The 18,241-nt window shown below is 41.1% G+C and overlaps 1 protein-coding gene across 1 annotated transcript in view; it reads left to right on the top strand.

Annotated features, from left to right (window-relative positions):
* Positions 1 to 18,241, top strand: part of LOC107194007 (genetic suppressor element 1-like) — a 36,031-nt gene that overhangs the window by 10,044 nt on the left and 7,746 nt on the right. Inside the window, exon 2 of the mRNA XM_015583562.1 lies at positions 15,104 to 15,166. Within this exon, the coding sequence (XP_015439048.1) occupies positions 15,104 to 15,166 (63 nt within the window). The remainder of the gene's footprint in view (positions 1 to 15,103; positions 15,167 to 18,241) is intronic.

Raw genomic sequence — 18,241 nt, 5'->3', positions numbered from 1 at the left:
TACGGTTCTGACACCCTTTTTTTTTAGAGATTCAAACTGGGATTTTGGGTCGAAGGACGATGGAATATACTTGATTGCTGGAGAAATTATGTCCACTGCAATAGAAGATAGGGAAGAGTACTGTAGACATATGAGGAACTGATCGTTTGAACACTGTTTAGAGAGTGTAACGTTTAATTGATTGCAGTGATAGATTGAGTACTAACTACTGTTAGCATGAAAAAACTAAATACTGTTTTGTATGAAATTAAATTGTAATGCTATCCCTAGTAGCACAAAAATATAGAAAAAATATTTTTTCAGCCACACTTTTTAATATGAAATAAATATTGAATCCAAATATTGTATACATAAAATATATGTTTCCAATATTAAATACATATTTATTTTTTTCGTAATATGAAATAAACATTGTATGTATATTTAAATATTAAAAAGAGATTGAATCTCTTTTTAATATTGGATGAATATGTATTCAATGTTTTGTGCTACCAGGGATGTATCAGAATTGTTGCAGCTATTTAGTACGAGTATCACTTGGAAGGTTTCAAGAAATCTGTTCGTGAATAGGATCTATTTTTTTTATAAAGTTAAGGCTCGATTATTCCACTATGGTATTCCAACTTTCTTCTTCCATACGAGTATATAATCCAGGTGTAACTTAGGATTAACTGAGACTCAACAGAGACCTGTACCTTGTACGCAATTTCTTCTTCTATAAAAGTATGCAACATACTAACTAACATATCTAACATGGACCAAGTTCAAATCTACCCCAGGCCTGCTTCAACACAGTTAACTCTCAACCATCATACAATGTTCTTCGAAGTTACCACTTTCATAAGAGCATACAAACCATGTGCAACCCAAGATTAGCCCAGGATTAACCCAGACCCCCTACAGACTTATCCCATCACGTTCTGCGCACTTTCGTCTTTCGTAAAAGTATACTATATTTAATACCGCAACCAGTAATTCTAGTTCTATTTCCTTCCTAGTTCTAGATAAAAAATTCTAGATAATAAAATTCCAACCTTCCAACTAATAATATCTTCTTTCACAAAACTATGCAACATAGAATAGCCTAAGCAGTAATCTCCACCTATGACTAATTTCATCCTAATTCTACATAATAAAAATTCTAACCTGTCTAACTATTAATTTCTTTTCCCACAATATAAAATAAAACCAACACAGGCTATATATCACCTTAAACACAAATAAAAAAACTTCTCGTAAAGTACAACGCACCGTTTTATCAAGATAAGAAAACATCGCCGAAAGTATTCGAGCTCCGAGCACATTCTTCACAACCCCCTTTATTCTTTATCTCGAAAACTTCCCCAACCGATATTCACATCGCCATTTTATCCCTCCCCTGGTGGCATGCAACACGCCAGGAAACCGATGCAAAACGTGGGGAATGGAAACGAAGGGAGGAGAACAACCCTTCGTCGCGACCTTCCCTGTGAAGGAGCTTCAACACGGAGGAAACACTGTATACTCTGGGGGTTTATGAATTGTGTGGGGGTTGGAATGGACGTTTAGGGCCGCGTGGGGGTCCAACGTGTCCATAATCTGAGCCTGAGAGGGGGACAAAGGGGAAACGATAACGCAGACCGAAGCAGAAAGCGTGCAGACATTTCGTGTTTCGTCTCCTATTTCCGGCCCAGGTGGGGACAATGCACCGGCGCCGATAGGGGATCGAAATTCTCGGTGCACGCGGCTGCATTTCAATGCGACCAGACGGCCACATTCTCCCCCTCCCCCACCACCATCGATTTTATCGTCGTTGACGGGCAACGGTACAGCTAATACCGTCATGAAGCCTCATTTGAATACAATTTATCGAGGAATTTCCCTTGTGTAATTTAGAATCTCGGCACCGTCGACGGTGACATTTGATCTTTCGGTGGGACCGTTTTACTATGATTTACTTTCGGGACCATAGCCAACTCAATCTCTTTCCAGGACCTTCTTGATGCAGTTAACGGTTAATTTTGATTAGGTAAAATTGGTCGACGAAGCTGTATATTTGTTTAGTTCACACACAGAAAATATCTTTATGTAAAAATCGTTGAAACTGCGAAAAAAAAATTCACAAAAAGATAGTCAATAGCGTTTTGTTTGCCCCAAAGCGAGGAAGACTTCGGTAACATCGAGCACACAGTTCATCCCCTAAACTACTGTCCTTCTGAATTTTCCCCTTCGCGAACATAATTTCGACCCCTCGTAGGAATTCCTTGCTAAGAAATCTGGGACAACGGATCACTCCAATGGGGAAGTAAATTCCAGAATTATGCAGAGAAATACAGATAGGTTCCTCGAGGAACGGTGGAATTTTCACGACCACGCAAGAGAGTTCAATTAAATCGCCATTAGCAGAAGGGTGTAATCGACTCCAGGAGAATTTTTTCTTCCGTAGAATCTCGAGCTTTTTACAAAGTCACAAGTCGACTAAGAGACTCGAGGGAATTTCTGGGTGTCGAAGAAATGTGGTCGGACGTGGTGCACGCTACTACAGCGTCGTGGTCTTTCAAGACTAGGGTCATCTATAACCCTGGGCATAGGTCGTCGATCGTTATCGACCTGTCGATGCTGAATTTTTCAGCGAAAGTCGCCGAGTTGAGTGACCGACGCAGTGCCCCCATGCCTCGTGTTAAGATTGCGATGGACTCGGTGGGGAAAGCTTCGTTCATCGATTTCGCGAAAACAATCGTTCTCGCCTACTCGTACAGTGAATCATCGACTAACAGAAGCCATTAAGGAGTTAGCACAGTAACACTTAATGCCTGCTTTCATATGACATAAGAAAATATGTAGCATTCCAGTTAAAAAAATTAAGGTCAGCTTTGTTTCTAGAAAAATATTAAAAATACAAAAATTTTAAGTACAATATACTACAACTTCCTCCTCTTCGGTTTTTTTTCCAATATTTACCGTTTACGAAAAAAACGATGGTACAAATTATCGCGAACACCCTGTATATTCGAATATACAAAAATATTTTTTTCCGTACCAAATTGAAAAAAATTAGGAAAGAGTTCTGAGTAATTTTAAACGTGGGATTCCATTTCAGAGTTACTGATTACAAAATGTAAAAAAATTAACCTTAAGAAAAAATTCCGTCGACTGTCGCATGATTGATCCAACCAGTGTACAGTCCGACATTTTAAATCCTAAGAACAAAACTATCCCTTCTTTGAATCTCCACTTGACGATCGTTTCGTTTGGACCGACGACGAATTATTCAACCGAGGGTTGCATCACACCGCCGAATGCGTTGCCTTTCCATTGCTATCGACTTCTCGAGGGTGCTCTAGCCCACTCGGCTGCCTCGGACTTCTTCCAAGATCCATCCAGAGACACCTATCGATTTCATGTATTCCCGTGCAAATATTGAAGGCAAACACTCATATAACGTCCGCGTCGGAACGGTTCTGTTTCTTTTTTAAAGCCCGGCCAAGGTAGACTCGTCGTTGTTGCCTCGAGATTTTTCGAACGGAAGGGTGGGAAGCTCTCGTATCCAGCGAACGTGGAAAAAGCTCGTCGCGAATGGAGGAGTGGGAAAAAAAAATGGAAGGAGAAAAACTAAGGGGGAAGGCATTGTCTAGCGCGGATGCCCGTCCGAGCGTTATGGATTGGAAACTATCCGCGGCGCTGGCAAAGGGAGACAAAAGGGAAAAAGGGGGGAAATAGTGGCCGGGGCTTCGCGGTTGATGTCTTTGTTGCCACGACGGATTGGAAACGTCCCGAGCCCCGGTTGGAAACCCACGCTCTGTATCTTTTACTGGGGACAAATGCCTGACGGATGATGTCTCTGAGTTCTTCTTATCTCACGGGTGAACGTCAGGAAACCCTTTCGGAAATAAGGGTAGTTTGCCGAATTTGGACCATCGCACAATGGACCAGAATCGAAATTTAGCAACTCGTACGCTCATTTAGTTAGATTACACATATTTTTAGAAATTGTAGGGGTACTTTTCGATGAGGTGTTCATTCACTAACAGTGTTCTCAAAATCTCCATGAAAGTCTGAATTTTTAGGGATTTTGTTGGTACATTTCCGATCGAGATTGATACGAGAGACAATGAACAGTAATGCATGGAACAAATCTTCTACGGTTAATGATAAGTTGATGTGAATTTTTCTTGAAGATAAGAGAAATTTGTGTTTGACGATTTGATTTGCTAAATTTTTATTTTGGACTTCTGTGCATCGCCTAGGTCGAACCACTACTGGAACTTGTTTTGTGTTGCTGTAGTGATACAATTTAGGCGATGGTTCAAATTCGTTAATCTTCCCCTAATTCGAATAAAATTTTTGTATTTTTTAATAATTTGTCGGGATGGTGATCATCGATCGTCTGCAATGGGCGGCCTGTCCTTGGTAATTTCCATATTTCAAGAGGGAAGGCAAGTTGCATCGCTTGTTATCGCTGGCCGAAGAGTAAATCCTGTCCCGCGATAAATAAGGATTTTTATTGTCGAGTACTTACCCCAGATTTATCATCGCATTTAACGGAACAGGCCGCGTGGTTATCTCGTTCTCGGGCCGACAAACGCTCGCAAGGAATTATGCATGAGTATGTTTTCATGAGGAACTTCCGTTTACCTTCGCTGGGAAGCCACGTCTCGAGAATGACGGCTTATTTTGAGGGTAAACTTGTGTGGGACCATTTGAGACCATGGAATTTTGGTTGCTCTGAGATGGATGAAAATTTATTTCAAGTGGAAATGGTTCTATATTTTAGCAACTAGGAAAATCATTTGGTGATTCGTAATAACTTGCTACTATTAATAAGGTTACATCGTGTGGCAGATTTTTCTTAGATTTTATATTCACATTTTTAACATTGATTACTGTAGACTCCGAATTTTAGGCATTTACAACGTACAAGATTCTCTGAAATTTAGTATAGAGTTTGATAAAGTTTAAAGAGATTTTTAATTCATTTGGAAACTGTGGAATAGTATATAAAGTAAACCAATTTCTCTTTGACTCCTGCTCTTTTAAATTAGCCCATAAAAGTATACATTTGCATAACTATCCATAGTCTAAGTATTAGTGATGGGTAAAATAGGTGTAGATCAGACATAGATGTAGATAAATATTCCATCACCTAAAGTATTTCAGTCAAAATCAGATATACCTTTATTTTATAATTAGAGTTCTCGTATTTATTGGTCTTTCAATCAGAAAATAAATCTCTTTCACCTCCGAATAATATTATTCTCTCACCACAAATCCTCCACTATCGATATCTTAACAGACGGAAATAGACTTGCTTCTACGTTAATTTGACTACAAATTAAATTTTATAAATTTTCAATACTATCCTTCCTTCTTAACAAATATTTATCATCACGAAACATCTAAATTTCTTGAATCGCGTCTTGGACGTGTCTACGAAGGGAGAACATTGTAGAGCTAGGCTCATGGGCTCAAACGTCTGTCATCCTCCTCAATCTAAAGTAAGACTCCTCTGGACCAATAATCCAAAGGATTCGGTTATTCTAATCGGGGTGGTGACGTCAGTGCGGCTCGTCTGGTTCATCCAAACTCCTGACTACCATCGATCATTTCCCTATGTATCCAGTTGTGTTCCTAGCGAACGGTGCTTCTGCGTTTGTCTTCAGGTAAAACCTGCCCCTAACTCTCGAATTCACGGCGATTCCCATCAGAACGTCAGGCGTCCACGCGCAAGGCACTCGAATGTTTGGGTTCCATCTTGGACACTTGCTCGCAGGGAAGCCAAAAGGGTTCATCACCGACTCCACGTATAGCATCCAAGCTCGATTGTGCCCACAGACGACTAAACACGTGTCAGAAAGAATAATTCATCAGACAAGCCAAAAGAGTCATTAATAGACTGTGGATGTTCATGCAAATATCAATCTTTAAGGATCAATTCACTAATCTTCAGAAAGATCTTTAAATCAGAAGGAAACTTTTTTATTGGTATCGAAAATTCTGTTAAGTTCGAAATAAAATAAAACTGGTTGATATATTGAGTCACAGGACTATCAAGTATAAATGCATAAAATCCATAGTTTAATTGTTATGTAATAAACACTGGGTAGCCTACTATATTCGTTGATCAGTCGCGATAGAGTCCTACGAAGCACACTTCGGAGATTACAACCGGGTTGAATGGGTATACCACCGTTTGGATAGAAATCGACGTGGCCCAGAGGATTGGGGAACCCAAAATTCCCTCCATCGGTGTGGATCACGTCGACAAACATGGCGTCCGCTGACGTCAAGTGTCCCTCCCTGCCGGTGTTCATGTAGAGAGGGTACGCCGCGTCCAGACCTGTGATTCGTCCGACCTGGAATACACCGTTTCTACTTAAAATCGAATTTTTAACCTTCAGATGCTATGATTCGAGAGACAGGTATTCGTGAGGAGGAATATTATTAGAGTCGAGGGAATAACTCCTGATAAATTGATGAAACAGATTAGTGATTAGTAGCCTTTTGATGATTTAGGGTCTAAATACTCTTCAGTATTCTAGATGAGATCTATGGATCCAAGTATTTTCTATGAAATACATGTCTATGTGGAGACTTTATAGTTTGTTCCATTCCAATACGGTTCCATTTTGTTCCATAGGAATTCAGATTTCAGTGTGATAATTGGTAACCTTTTGACACTTACCTTTCGTGGGGCTAAAGCTTTCCCCATGAACCCAGCGATCTCAGCGCCCAGACTGAAGCCAATTACGTGAATGTTCGACATGGATACAGCACCCTGGCCCTGTAACCAGTCCACCAAGCCAGCCACTTGGTTCCCAACGATTCTCGTGTTCCGTACAGCTGTTATGTACCATGGTAGACCTGCTAGCTTGGACCAGTCCACCAGGATCAGGTTATGCTCCCCTCGCTTAAGGTAAACTGGAAAGCAGTAAGGTCTTCATGGATGAAGTCAAACAATTGGGGAAAGTCTCAGCGGTTCTCGGTTGGGAAGTATCTTTCCGAGAAAGTTTTTTCTTGTTAGATATAGGCGTTTATCATGGGCAGTTCTTGTGTTAAAGGGTCATGCTCAGTCAGGAGACCGAAAAAACAGTGTTCTTTGGGAATTTTTTTCTCAAAAACTATAAGACCTTTTTCAAAAAATGTGTTTGTGTTTCAAAGATTGCAGTTTCTAGATTATGATAACGCCTGTAACCCTGTCATTTTAATCGGATTACCTTGAAACTTGTACTTAAAGAAATGTAGAAAGTGAAAAATCGATTTGTTTGAAAATTTCTGATTGAACATTACCCCTTAAGTTAATTCCGTCGTATATTCCGAAATAAATAGGTAGCCTATCGGTTCTATCGTACTTCACAATTAATAATAAAAGACAACAGTGAGTATACTGATCGACATGAATGAACAGTAGTCGAGTTACGATAAATCGAACGAGGCTTGTCATGCCCTGGGAACTTCTCTGTTCACCGTTCACAATCGAGGGTGTTTGAAAACGAAACGCCAGTCAGCAACGATCCCGAATATGGATCCCTGCGTGAATACCGAAGTTTCCACGACGGGGAGAGAACTTCTACGTTGCGCTGGCACGATTCGTCATACTGTCAGAATGCCTTAAAGTGGCTTGGTGATTCTTGTAGCTACTAATGTCCCCAGCCTAGTTCCATCAATTTTATACCAGAAACTCGAATGTTGCTGTCAGCGATCGTAACACACTGAACTCGGGATTTTACACTCGGGACAAAAATAGTCGAGATTCTGATGTCTCTATTACAGGTATAGTTGCGAACGTTACGTTATAATTACTGTGGAAAGTGTGTCGAGGGTATTGCTAAGGAGTTTAGAGTATTGTCAAGGTATCGAAGCGAAATAATTATTTCGAATAAGCGAAAGTACCGTCTCGAATCGCAACCGCACTTCCCTCCGACGTGCTCTCGCTGTACCCGTGGATGTAAATGACGGTCGGGTATCGATCATCGAAATGGCTGGTCCGTAACGTCCGCGGATCAGAGATGTCCAGCTTGGTCCCGCAGGTTGGATTCCGTCTGTCGTGAAAATATAGAAAAAGATTAGACTCTTCGAATCCGTGGCCTTATATGACAATTCATACTTCTCTAATTTTCATGTTGTTTAATTAGAAGAATGGTCAATGATGTGATTCTTTAATCTTTAGAGGACAGGTAGGCTTTTTCATGATTTTTTATATGTTAGAAGTTTTATATATTTGTGAGAGTGTCATACATAAGAGTCATCTTTGGAACTTAAAAATAGGCTTCCTGTCCTCTACAGGTTAATTTTCATGCAATGTAATTGGAAGAGACTCATCGATGATCCTCTAATTTTCGAGCAGTGTAATTAGAAGGGACTAATCAATATCACTGTTTCTATGATTGCGATGTGCATCAATTAGACTGAATCATATCTGTTCGTCAAAGGTGTCATTCTAGCCCGTACGAGTTTCTCGATATATTAAAAATTATCGTATGTAACTTTTAAAAAATACATTATTTTTACTTTATAACAATATAGCATACTTTACAAATATTATTTAGTAAGTTCAATAGTTTTTCTTTAAAAAATTCCAAAAAATTGCCTTATTATATAGCCGTTACATAGCCCCTTAATGGAATCGACTCTCCATGATTCGATTCAGAATCGTTTCGAAACCCGATTCATTGAAGAGAATCGAACATCCTTATTCTCTATCCTCTATCGTGTCTTCTAGTTATTTTGTGATCAACGAAAGTGTCTCGATCGATTCTCGAACATACCTGGTGTACAATAGATACTCGACGTCGCGATCCGGGTTGATGGGACAGCAGTACGAGCAGGTTCCGGATGGAAGTGGCGTAACGTGTAACGGGTTCACACCTGGCGGCAGAAAATAAACGGTGTTCTGTCTATCGAGTGCAGGAAACACGACGACGACTGGCCTCGACCAATCGTCGCGGTCGTCGTCATTGAACCTGAGAACGGACACGTGATATCGCGTGCGTTCGCCGATCGACGTCCTTTCCGCGACACCGCCACGTTCCTCTCTATCGACTGGTCTTTTCTCCATGGAAAAACGCGGAGAAAAAGGCCACGCTCGATCGCGTACCTTTCTCCTCGAGCGAGTGAACGTCTGTGCGTCTCCAGGCTCCATTACCAAATAGCTATTCACAATATTACTTGCTATTCTGTTCGTTTAGGAGATTAGTTCTGTAATTTTCTTGGAAGGAAACTGTAATCGCTCGAAGAGAATTGCCTATCGGTTGGGAAAGCCGTGGTGACGAAACGCCGGTGTAAAATGGCACCTGTTGTTGGAGGCTTGATGATCTTTGACCAGGTGGTTTGTTATAGGAAATTCCTCGATCTACTGTTTCCTGGACTTTCGTTCATTCGAGTTTAGGTAACTTGTCGAGGTTGATTGTTCTTTAATCGATTCGCAAGAAAGTGATTATTGTGGTAGTAAAATTGGCATAGGGACATAGGCTTAGAAGTAGCTCGATGGTGTTCGAGGAATCACAGAGTCAGCAATTATATTTTGATCAACTATGTCTGTACATTAGAAGAAGTGTGGAACTGCTTTCCCTAAACACGAGACCATTCTCTCGTCCTGAATCCATTAGAACAGGGTTCTCAGATTTTACACAGATTTAAACTCGCACAGTGTATCCTTAAACTGGTCAACTATAGACTTAATTAGCACAGATCCAGAGATTATTTCGTTTTAAACTACATCCAAACACTGGAAGAGACTTCAGCTTTCCAAGCACAAACTTGTTCCCTAACTTTGAATTTCTAACCCTGAACTCCTCGACACCCTGTATAACCGAATATTAATGCAAGTTCGTCGGTCATCGGTAGGTGGGAGCGTGACACTGCCCACCTGGACGTGTCAGGTGCAATGCGGTTTAATAGTTCAAAGGGGCCGCATACGCGACGTCCGCAAAGCGTTCGAGAACGGAATTCTACGCGGGAATGAAACGTAAATCAAGGAACCACGTTTATGGCCGACGAAAATTTTGAGAGGCACCACTTGACGGTGGCAGTTTGTAATTTCATCAGATTGAGAGTGCAGAGGGTGAAAATCATGGAAAAAGGGAACGGAGTTGGTGATCCATCGCGTGATCCAAATGTAATGTCGTGACAATTTGCGATTCCAATTTTTCTGGAAGCTTTGTCATGGACAACAGTGTATCCTAGTCAATGATGCTTGCATGATTCGGACATAATCCGGCGCTGTCTCCACTTAGAATCGATAAACGAGTAGTATTTGAGACGTAATATACGCCCACTTTGCTGTCTAACTAAATCGATAGCTGTTTTAAACATAACCGATGTTTAAATCGATCTTTTAAAAATGAAACAGTGGCTATAAGGAAACCCTGTTGAGAGTATGCTCCAAAATGACGTAAAAGGGTCTGGGACACTTGCCTCTTTTTGATAAAGTGTAGTTTAAATGATTGTCGGAAGATTGTACAATTGTTTCACAGTTATTTTTAATGGAGTATTACAGTAGAGTATCGGATGAAATTGGTAATCAGTTCTCGTAAAATTATGCAATAACTATGAAACAATTAAAGTACACAAGTATCGGGACTAATGAAAGTGAATCCTTATTTGGAGGTTAATAACTCTGAATGTAGAACAATAACATAAATAGTGTAATAACTGGGAATCTAGGACAGGTTCGTTTTCATCGTAAAGTATTTTGGAGTGAAATTGATTCGTATTTACGACTCTAGTTATTAAAGATTTTATTAACAGAAATGGAGCTATGGCCATTAGAGAATACTTCACGGTAATTATCAGAAAACTATAATGTACCATTTCTTTATATTTCAATCCATCACAAAACCACACATTATCCCAATACACTATCTACTCTATTTTAAAATACTAGGTCTTTCAAGTACTCTCTTTTAAATAGCTAGATTAGATGATCAAAAATACATTTTGGAATTGTATTCCAGGTCTCGATAACTGTTCACCCACAATCCCAAGCAATAAGTAGTTATCGAAGCCATTGACCCTAACCGTAAAATTGGTCTACCCCATAAACCTAATCCAATATTCTCCCGTCGTAACCGACGTCACCTTCTTCGCTGATCCGCGCACAGACAGGAAAAAAAACCGTCTGAGTGAAAGTGTACGCTCATTAGAGCACTAGGAATTAGCTAATCAACCATTGTTGTCATGGGACAATGAGCCGAAGTGTGAAAAGGCGAACGGAACGGCTCCTCACGATATCGATCAGACTGCTCTCAACCTAATGTGTGGTCTGGATAGCTATGATTTACCAGCGATAGTTTCCTCTAATCGATCTACAGAATAGCATTGCATAACATTGACACTGAACCTTTGCATTACCATGACCTGGCCATCTTTGACCGTTTGATAGACACCAAATTGTTCACGTAGTGTAAGATGTACAAATTAAATCGTGGCCTTCTTTTTTAGATTAATTATATATACCGCGACATGTGACCTATGTAAACAACTTATAGAAACAATGGGGCCAATCCGTTTATAAAGAAATAAATAAATAAATCTAGGGACCACAAATTAATTAGTTCGTCCAATAAATAAGTAAACGTCATTTTATATCTACACGTGTTGAGAGATTTTCCAGTGGGTCACGGTTGACCCAATTGTTGGATGTCGAACAACACATATACGCACACGCGAAACGATTAAATCACGTTAATTAAAGTCGCGAACGCAAAGGTAAACGGCGGTTTTTATCGGTTGCACTTGAGAAAGCTGGCATGCACCAATTAATCCCCGCGATTTATGATAATGCATTTTCGCGTTGAATCGAACCGCGGCCCCCTTCACCCAGTTGCGCCCGCGGAGTTACGAGTGAAAGTACCGTGATCCTCGTACACCTCAGTGCCCCCGCGATATACCAGTCGGTTGAAGATGCGATTCAGACGAAATAGAATCGATTCTAACGGTGATTCGACGAGACCCATGCGCTGTCTAACAATGAAATTCTTCCTACGAAGAATAGAATTTTCGCGAGTGATACAGCCACGAATTTTATGTCAGAAAGTGGAATACAATTGAAGGCGATCCGTCGAAATCACAGGTGTCATTCACTACGTCACTAGAACACGTGGGGACAACACTTTTCAATCGAGAAGAAAATATTTCTAAGACTTCCTCTTTCATTTTTGGCACTCGTGGTCGTCAGAAATTTCACTCACTGTCAGGTATAGTTATTTAGTTCGTGGATTGGTTTCTGATTAGAAGAATCGATCAAGGTTATTGGGTCTGTACAGGTGATTTGAACCGATAATTAAACGTGTATTTGCTTTTCCTACCTCTTCTGATAACAAGTATACGGCACACCAGGGAAACAAGAATTTGTGGAACAACCATGTCTTCCAAACTGACCACTAGAAGGAAAGAACAGGTTTCCTGTCAACGATAGATGCGAGCGCAAACTGGTAGAAATCGAAAGCTTGGACCAGCTTGTTCTCGGGTACGGGGATCTCGAGCATGACGCCAGACGTTTCTCAGGCTCTCTTTCCGCGAATCTTGGGATTTTCTACGGTGAAACGATGCTGGATCATTTGAGAGTGGATGGGACTCTGGAGTGGCCATTGTTTTGTTGAAAATAGGGCAATTTGGATTACATGAAATTGTTGTCTCGATCGAATACCGTGTATTGGCTGAGTTTACATATTGACAGTGGATAGTGTAAAATTACGATTTATTACGCTGGTAGCATAAATATACACTGCGTGGCGTAGCTATAGAAGCAACCTAAAATTTTCAATCTTCACGTATTGTGGTTAAAATAAGACAAAATATTTTTTCTAGGAAATATAATTTACCTTTTTCTGGAGACAATATTTCTCAACACGATTTCAGATGTGACATACTTGGTTTGTTTGTATTTTGACCACAATACGTAAGAATTGAAAATTTCAGGACGTCATAGAGTAATCAACATCAGAGTTTGTAAGAATCAGAGTAATTATCAGATTCTTATTTTAAACGTTAATTAAACTTGTCGACAATCGAACTTCGTAAAAGCAATTTTGTCCATTCTGGTCCAAATTGGGAGAAAGCTTGACAGTTGCTTCGTCGAGGTCTCGTCGTCCAGCGTTCAATAACGAAAGTTAGGGTGGCGGTGATTCCGAGGAAAGATTACGTCTCGATAGCCAAATAAATGGGAACAGTACGCTACCGAACAGGCCGAATGGGAGGGACAATTAGCCGTAGGATTGGACGGAGTGTGCATCAACGGGCTAATCGAGTGCCTGATGGCCTCCTTGGCTTCGACAGTGACGACGACGGATTCATCGAATGGAAATTGCACAATTTCCCACGCGGTAATTCCATTAACCAGGCGCATGGAATTTTCAGCGGTTTAATTGACTTCCCGGTTTTACGGTCGTGTGTATACATCGCGAATTATTCATCGTACTGCTATTAATAGGGGGTGACAATATCCGTTCACATTCCATTGGTCTCTACGGATACACTCGGGACGCTGGAAATACTCTTCCTGGTCGTCTATATTTCTCTCTACTGAGAAATGTGTACAGAAATTGAATGTGAGGATTTTTAGGGTCATTGGATAGTTATCAGAAAAAGAATTCCACATAGAACTATTGTAGATCTTCTACAGGGCATATAATTCACTATCCAGGAATTTTGTTTCTCGATTTTTGTCCACCGTTTGCCGTTCTGTACGGTCGGTCTCTCGGTCCCGTCGCCACCATTTGAAAACACGGTGTTATCCCTCAGAACAATGGACACACAGAACGTTCACGGAGGGGTGAGGGGATTTTCATTCGACGTCGTATCATCGCCGTCGTCCGGCTGTTCGACGCGTGTATCTGGGTCAGGGTGCTCTCCGGATATTAGGGGGATGGATGCGCAAAATATCCCCACCACGGTGTGCGGTACTGGTACAGCAACTTTTCACCCCCGAAACGCAACGACCGTGGTCCGCCTCCGAATCACAGCCAGCCAATTTTTCCATTTAAACAACGAGCAACCACCGCCGGTTTCCTCGACGCTCGTCGCCGTCGTTTCCTCCCGAGTCACCGTGCCAAGAACGTGACGAGACTCTTTGCGCCTGTTTTTCTCTCGTCTTTTTTTCCACCCTCACGGCGCGACATTGAAATTTGGCGACGTTCTCCGATGGTCTGGTACTTAATGAACCCCGACGGAACGATGAATCGGAGGGAGCACGTTAATTCCGAGATGTTCGAGGGAGATTTAGAAGTTGGTGTAGTTGAGAGTAACAATCTAGTGAAATGAAAAGTTGGTGGAGTCATTAAGTGGAAACGGCACTTGTTTGTACTGGTAATTTTGGATCCTTAGGCTTAGAGAACCTTGGCTCATTTAGGGTCTTCAGGGTTAGAACTATCTTGGATGATTTATTATTCTTCAAGCTTAGGATCATCTTGGATCATTTTGGGTCCTCAGACGTGGGACTACCTTCACTTAATTTGAGTCCTTAGGGTTAGGCCTATCTTGGGTCATTTAAAGTCCTTAAGTTTCTGACCATCTTGAACCAAATTAACGTTTAAGTACAGTTTACCTTTGTACCTCTCATTTTCGTGAAGAATATAGTCGGAAGAAACGAAACACATTTTATCTAAAAAATTTCACAAGTTCTCCGTATCTTGGTCACCAATTGGGGGTTGCATATCCTCTTGGTCTCTGTTAGGCTCTACATAGTACTTGTGATTATGAATCTATAATTATTATAGATCGATGCAGGACCTGTCGACGATCATAAATTTCTATTTTACAACCTCCGATTATCAGTACAGTCGTCGAGTACAGTCCACGATCGTTAGGCAGGTGGGATGGCTCGTGGATTGCGTGGCTCGGCGAAAAGAGGCGAAAAACAAGTGGGGGGAAAGAAACAATATATCGATCGGTCGCGTACACGCGGTGCAAGAATAGCCGGTGGGAACTATTGCTGAAGTATTATATCACTATGATTCAGCCTTCCGCGAAAACGATCAGGCCTTCAACTTGCCTCCGCCTTCCTGGAAGAAACGTCGATCTATATTGACTGCCGGCGTGACAGGAAACGGCAGTGATATTATCGTCACAATATAGTTTCGTCGACAAGGTGACGGTGCTTCATTGGTTGTTGATTTTTCTGTTGCAGGATAAATTGTTGACGAAACTGGAGGAGAACGAGCCGGAGTTGGCCTCCTCGCAGGAAGACGAGGTGAGTACTACGATTCCATCCACCTGGACTGTCGATTTTATGAATTTCTGTAGTCATACACTACCACCGAAAATTCACTGACAGTATAGTAAAACGTGTGATACAATTTAACGAGCCTATGAAATTATTCAGAACATAATAGACCACTCAAATTTTCATTTATTAGCCACTATCGACTCATCCATAAAGATGTATGCTAATAATTGGCTTTGTGTTATTTTTGCAATTTTATTGGGATATGAAAGTCACCTTGAGTTTTGTGAATGTAATATGTAACATTTGACCCTGTAACTCGAAAGATTTATTGAACGCTCAGTAAAACACCTGAGGACACGAAAGATCGCATTGTTAGACCATGAAACGCTGTGACGCCAGAAACACACGAATGTGTCTCGCTCTCCCACTCATTGATCGACTACGCACTTTTATTGATTGCAATGGACAATATTTTGAGCACTATTTAAATTAAAAATCAGTTATGGAATATCTTCGAATATATGTACTCTAACAGTCATCTACTCGGAATTGTAGGGTCAAATATTACACGTTACATTTAAAGAAGTTCAGATGATCATACCTCAATTAAAGAGCAACATTACAAAAAAATTCCATAAAACTTTCGTTCGAAACATATCCTCATACAAGAAACAATTTCTAACCAATTTCTAGTGACAAAATTCGCCGACTCACCCCGTAGATTATTTGACGAAAAACCCCCTTAAATCAGATAAATTGACGAGATTCAGTTCCCAGTGGGGTCGAATGACATATCGATACCAAGGTCAGAAACATAGGGGTTAGCTACGGAAATCGAAAGCAATACAGGATGAAAACCCTAGATCCCTTAATCCATTCATTAGAAGGTACTCTGAAAAAGTGGCGGATCTCACCCCTGTCAAGGGATTCGAATCGGTCAAATCGCCCCCCAAAATCAAGTGTCCGAATTCGTCGAACAATCGTGGGGGTGGTTTCACTTAATCTGACCATAGAGCGAAAGAAATTTCCAGAGGGGACGGGGAGAAGTTCGAGTAGAGCCTCCGATCCAATTAACATCCAACGGAGAGGCCACCCGTGGGGGGAGATGGGTAAGGTCAGCTGCATTTTCCGCCGTGTCCCGCCTCCACTTTTCTTCCCGAGGTTCTTTCAGGTAACCTTGTTACTTTTCCCCGTCTCCACTCGCGCTACGAGGGACAAGACGTAATCAAGCCTAATTCGTAATTTCACTGGAATGGGGGAATAGGGGGCGGAACGGGGGCTCGATGATTGGCGGGCGAATGAGATTTTCTCGTTTCCTCCGTGAGTGAAGAGGGTGGAATAAAAGAAACCTCCCCTGCCATTGACGTCAGTGAAGAAGCTTCTCGGGGAATCAATCGGGGGATTCACGAGATATTGCTGAGGACCGATTTTGCATAAATATCCGCGAGTTGCGATAATAAAAGTTGGGGTATCAATACGTACAGTGGCTGCCAAAAGTTTACGGACACTATGCTTTGTTATCATTTATTTTATTTAAGTCGTATCTTTATTCATTTTAACAACGCTGATTACCGATGACCTAAATAAATGGAAAATATTTCTAGGTGATTAAAAAGACAATAAGTATTTTTCTAATCGCTGATATTTTGGGTGGGGCAGGACAGGTGAATATCAACCGGGGAGGAAGTCACTCTATATGCAAAAATGAGTCGAGAATGTAGAACACAATTTGTTCGTATAATATTTCGTTTCCGAGATAATCGAATTTTAATATTTACTAGATACGCGTGCAGTGGAATAGGACTTGGCTGGCACGTCTGTTCATTACATTCTGTTTCTACTTATTACCACTACGATTACATACATAAGTACATGTTAGATAAATTTTCATACTTGATCATCTCAGAATGAAGCGTCACACAAAATTTTACTGTAACATTCATCTAACATGTGTATGTATTCTTCTGCCAGCAAGTAGAAACAGACTGCAATGAACAGACGCACCAAATACCACTCAATTGCACGCGTATCCAATCGATTTTGAAAGTCGATAACACGTTCACTGCCACAGTGAAAAAGGCAGTACGTAGCCAGACACACGTTATCTCGTTTTTGAAGTCATAAATCTTTGTCAAAATTTTGTAGAGGTATTTAAATAATAATACTCGAATGAAATATTTTACTGTATATTTTCGACTTATTTTTTCACGTTGAATAACCTGCACTGGTTGTATCACCACTGTACATCAAGCTTCTTATGTAAAAAGTTCCAAAATCAGGAAAAGTTAATTTCTATGAACTGTGACACGAAGTAGTTGATCCATTACACAGTATCTTTCACACCAGTTGCAATCTTGCAATCACTTTAATGAACTTAAAAAAGCCTATTCTTGTTAGCGTATGCTCAAAGTATCGTGACCGTGGCAATAAATTCCTAAAGAAGAGGAAGACTGCGCTGACCCAGAATGGTTGCACAACGTTATTAATAGTCGTACCAGGGGGTTGGTCACAGAGGATGGTTGTACACGAAATTCTCGACGGTTAGCACGGAAGAGGCCTTTCTGTCGCCGCGAAAGACGGCCGACGGTCCGGAAAAGTTGCAATTTCCGATCGAACGGGCCGCTCGATGGCTCGCGAGAGTCGATTAACAGGGCTGACAAAGCAGGCGAACATGTACACGACTCCTGACGTGCTCGTCCACCCTCGGCGAACTATTAATATTTCGATTAAGGCGACGCCTAATTCGGTTACGTCGATCACGTCGCCCAAGGGCTCTCCCCAGGTGCATAAACAGAAGAGGGGCATCGGTGTGATCGCACGCGACACGATCGACGATCCTGAATGACCGAAGCCAGGGGATATTTCCGGGTTGCGTCATTACAGGCGGTTGATTTTTAATAACTCTCGAACACCTGGGATCCGTGCATCCGGTGTTGGATAATTCGACGTCGCGCAAAGGAGGACAGAATCGTGTACACAAGTGTTTAATTGTGGAATGGAAACATGATAAAACGGTTTTCAACGCGTTGATTGTTTATGGATTTATTACTGGTATTGTTATAAGAAACTGTTATGGTTTTTGCTATTCGAAACATAACT

This window comes from Dufourea novaeangliae, unplaced genomic scaffold (genome assembly GCF_001272555.1).
Source record: "Dufourea novaeangliae isolate 0120121106 unplaced genomic scaffold, ASM127255v1 scaffold21, whole genome shotgun sequence".
Taxonomy (NCBI): domain Eukaryota; kingdom Metazoa; phylum Arthropoda; class Insecta; order Hymenoptera; family Halictidae; genus Dufourea; species Dufourea novaeangliae.
The sequence above is the reverse complement of the archived record's forward strand: the minus strand, read 5'-3'. Positions and strand labels throughout refer to the sequence as shown.